This window comes from Phaseolus vulgaris, chromosome 7 (assembly GCF_000499845.2).
Source record: "Phaseolus vulgaris cultivar G19833 chromosome 7, P. vulgaris v2.0, whole genome shotgun sequence".
In the NCBI taxonomy this organism is placed as follows: Eukaryota; Viridiplantae; Streptophyta; class Magnoliopsida; order Fabales; family Fabaceae; genus Phaseolus; species Phaseolus vulgaris.
Genome location: NC_023753.2, coordinates 38,406,867 through 38,411,359, shown reverse-complemented (window position 1 = coordinate 38,411,359; position 4,493 = coordinate 38,406,867). Strand labels below are relative to the sequence as shown.

The window sequence follows — 4,493 nt, the reverse complement described above, 5'->3', positions numbered from 1 at the left end:
TCTCTCCACTCTCCAGTTAAATAATAACAAATAAAATAAATTTTAAAATTAAAAAATTATTTTATTAATTTTTGAAATTATAAAATGTCCAAATAACCAAAATAAATTAATAAAATAAATTATTAAGTAAGGATAAAATGAAAACAAAAATTAATAACAGTTAAGAGGGGAATAAGAAATTACAATTAATACAATAAATTATTAAGTAAGGATAAAATGGAAACAAAAATTAATAACAGTTAAGAGGGGAATAAGAAATTACACAATGACCATAATATAATAATAAAATTAAATATTAATATAAGGATAAAATAGGAAAAAAAAATTAAGAGCAGAGGAAAATCCCCTTTATATAGATATAGATTATTAGTAACTTTTTTAAAAATGATTTAAAAGAATTTGATATCTTATATGTAATTAAGATATATTATCATGTAATTTTCTATGAAATACTATTGTTTTATTTAACAAAATGTTGGTTTCTTCCTTCGGTAAAGCTTTCCCCCTTCATGTCCACACTGTTTCAAACCTATCCAAATTCAACAGTGTGGTTGTTAATCTTGTTTCTCTTCCTGCTTCTACCTGTGTCTTGGTGTGTCGTTCTAGCTCTTCCAACCCAATTCATAGACACAAGTAAGAGTCACAAAATAACCATCAAATTAGTAACTTGCAGAAACAAATCTTCTATGCTAACGCTTCTAAATTACACCCAACAACATTAATTAAAGTTTTTGGAGACTGTGACCGCATCCGTTAGATTTCATTGCAACAGACCTTAGAGATTCATAAGGGTGTTTGCAAGGTAGGCATGGTTATCACTTTTTGCTTATTCAATGGAAGCTGTTTGATGATATGTCTCATAGACTTTCGGATCTTGTTTTTTATTTTATTTTAACTGCTGTTGTATGAAATTTCTGTAGATGTTTGATTTTCTAGCAGAATGTGAACTCTTTATGGTTTGTTTTTACCCTTGTGATCAATGGCTGGGCTACAGCATTAATATACACTTTGTCTATCCTCAGATGAGTATTTTGAAGTATCTGGGGACGTCCAGGCATAAGCTTTTTGCTGCAGGAAAGTATCCTAAAGGTAAATGTAAACTAATGGAACTCATGTGAACTAAATTTCCTATGATATGATACTGAAAGCAACTCAGGATGAAGCTGTTGTAGTAGTAAACAATTATATGCCTATGTCAGTGAATTGGTTTTTCTTTAGATGAAGATTCTTAAACCCAAAGATCACCATCAACTTATAGTTGGATGGAAATGTAGAAAGTTAATGGATTTACCCCTAGAATATTATACATTTTAGTAATACAGAGATAAATTCTTTCAGCAGTTCTCCCAAACAGATTCAAGGTAAGGGTTTCTTGTTTCCCAGATCTGGGTTCATCGATCTGTTTTGGGTTTGTCTCCTTTGGGTTCGTTGTTCGTTCTACTTCGTCATTGGGTTATGGGTTTGTCATTCCATTTTGGCTGAAAATTTGAAATGTGTGAAAGTGAGACTGTTAAATTATTTAGAGATATTATATTTATTTTTTATATGAAGTTCAGCCTTACAAGTCTGCCGAGTTTGCACCAGTCTATATAGATTCTCTCTAAGAACCTTGATTATTGTTTATTCCTCTATTCTCTTGAAAAAATTATTGTAAAAGCACAACTGTAATCAAATTTAAATAAAAAAAGTTAAATGTAAGTTCTTATTTTGATGCTTTTATTTTTTAAAGAAAAAATATACATAGTAGTTCGAAGAAAATGCAATCATGTATATCATTGCTTGGTGTGAAAGTAAGGACAATAATTAGAGCTCGTGATTTTTGGATAATCAATTAAACCCACATACCATATTGTTTTTATTTTCATTGCAGTACTCAGTTTTTCCACTTTCCACACAACTCCAAATTCCTCCGTGGAACTTCACTCACAAGAAGAGGAAATAGTGATTGCTTTGGGAAGTAATGTAGGTGACAGGCTGCATAACTTTAAGGAAGCCTTGAAATTGATGAAGAACTCAGGCATTAACATCACAAGACATGCTTGCCTGTATGAGACAGCGCCGGCATATGTTACTGATCAACCTCGCTTTATCAACTCAGCAGTTAGAGCTGTTACTAAACTTGGTCCACATGAATTACTGTCCACGCTAAAAAGAATTGAGAAAGACTTGGGCCGAACAGATGGTATAAGGTATGGTCCAAGGCCAATTGACTTAGATATTTTATTCTATGGTAAATATAAAGTCAGATCTGATATCCTCACTGTACCTCATGAAAGAATTTGGGAAAGGCCGTTTGTTATGGCTCCCTTGATGGATTTATTGGGATCAGCTATTGATAATGACACAGTTGCTGCCTGGCATTCATTTTCAGGCCATTCTGGTGGACTCTCTGGATTGTGGGAAGATTTAGGCAGTGAGACCCTTATTGGAGAGGAAGGTATGTACAGGGTAATTCCTGTTGCAAATGGTTTACTTGATTGGTCCAAGAGAACCTCTGTCATGGGGATCCTTAATGTGACTCCAGATAGTTTTAGTGATGGTGGAAATTTCCTGTCTGTGGAGTCTGCTGTTTCTCAGGTTCGGTTAATGATTTCAGAAGGAGCAGATATGATTGATATTGGGGCACAGTCTACTCGGCCGATGGCAAGTAGAATCTCTGTTGAAGAAGAATTAGGCAGATTAATACCAATCCTAGAAGCTGTAGTGTCTATGCCTGAGGTTGAAGGAAAGCTCATATCTGTGGATACTTTCTACTCTGAAGTTGCCTTAGAAGCAGTGAGTAACGGGGCTCATCTTATAAATGATGTATCTGCTGGGCAGTTAGACAGTAACATGTTTAAGGTCATGGCAGATCTTGATGTTCCTTATGTTGCAATGCACATGAGGGGGGACCCATCTACAATGCAAAATAGTGAAAACCTGAAGTATGATAATGTCTGTAAGGAAATATCATCAGAATTATACTCACGGGTCAGAGAGGCAGAGATGTCAGGAATACCAGCATGGAGGATTATCACTGACCCTGGCATTGGGTTCTCAAAGAAAACTGAACACAATTTGGAAATCCTCTTGGGACTACCTGATATCAGAAAAGAGATTGGCACAAGAAGTTTGTCCATCTCTCATGCTCCCATGCTAATTGGACCCTCGAGAAAGAGGTTTTTAGGTGAAATTTGCCCTCGTCCTGCAGCTGAGAGGGATCCTGCTACAATCGCTTCTGTCACAGCTGGTGTTTTAGGAGGGGCTAATATTGTTAGGGTGCATAATGTCAAAGATAATCTAGATGCAGTGAAGCTATGTGATGCAATTCTAAGACAGAAGAGTTCTCACATGAAATCTCGACATTGAATTTGTCTTTCTACAGCATATCTGCTGCTGGTGTTAATTAATTGCCAAGCTACCTGAGTATTTGGATTTATGCACCAACTACTCTGTTAGTGTTGTTCTTTGCTATGCCACTTCTACTGCAAGGTTATTTAACACCACGATGCTGCCAAAGCCAGAACAAAGAAATATGGAGTACGATGTAGCATTCAATAATCAACAAACCATTGTTCAATTCGACTATGTTTTATTACATTAATAAAATTATTTTATACTTTTCTCTCTTTTCTTCTTACCTCTCTCGTATATTTTGTTAAAAAAAATCATGTAATTATAATTTTTCTTATAATATGTCACTTTTACACCAATGTTTACACTCTTACATTTTCTATTTTGAATAATAATATACCAAATGCATACATTAAAGTATATAAAGAACCATATGAGAAGACACATATTGGATTTCTCACCAAGATTATGGCCATAAGGTTGGGAAAAAAATAAAGCACTCAGTAAATAGGTGACCGACCTACGGGTAGAATACACGTTTAAAGCACTTACAATAAATAGCAGTTAAGGCAGTTGCAAGAACTCTCTAAGAATTCGTGACACGCTCACCAAATTCGGGTAATGTCCCGAAAAATCAAGAAACTTCTTTAAAAATAAGTTAACATTGATATATGATAAATTCAACCTATTATAACAAATGGCCTATGACTAAATAATATAATTAAAATAAGTTAATACTGATATATGATAGATTTGGTCCATTATAACGTATGACCCATTACTAAACATTATAAGTAAACTAAGTTATATATGATAGATTTAACACATTATAACAAATGACTCATGACTAAACACTATAAATAAACTAAGTGATATATGATAGATTTCACTCATTATAACAGATGACTCATGACTAAACACTATAAATAAACCATCTACAAAAGTGTAATGCTTTTAATCAGTTCTTAATATATATACTATACACTCTGATTTAGTATTTGATCGTCAGAGTACCTTTGCATATCAATCTCGGCCGTGCATCAACAAGTTAAGGAAGAAGTCTTGGAACAAGGATCAAACAAGCGATCGAAAACCGACACGTCAGTAATTGTATAACAAGTTTCAGGTACTATCTAGGCTCACTTCTTTATCTATACAAG

General features: G+C 34.0%; 1 protein-coding gene across 1 annotated transcript; it reads left to right on the top strand.

The window, feature by feature from the left end:
- Nucleotides 1-444: 444 nt before the first annotated feature.
- LOC137830670 (folate synthesis bifunctional protein, mitochondrial-like) lies at nt 445-3,598 on the top strand. The gene is made up of 3 exons (XM_068638134.1): nt 445-802; nt 1,023-1,089; nt 1,871-3,598. The coding sequence occupies exons 2-3, from the start codon at nt 1,023-1,025 to the stop codon at nt 3,346-3,348; spliced, it is 1,545 nt and encodes a 514-aa protein (XP_068494235.1). The 5' UTR covers nt 445-802; the 3' UTR covers nt 3,349-3,598.
- Nucleotides 3,599-4,493: the final 895 nt, after the last annotated feature.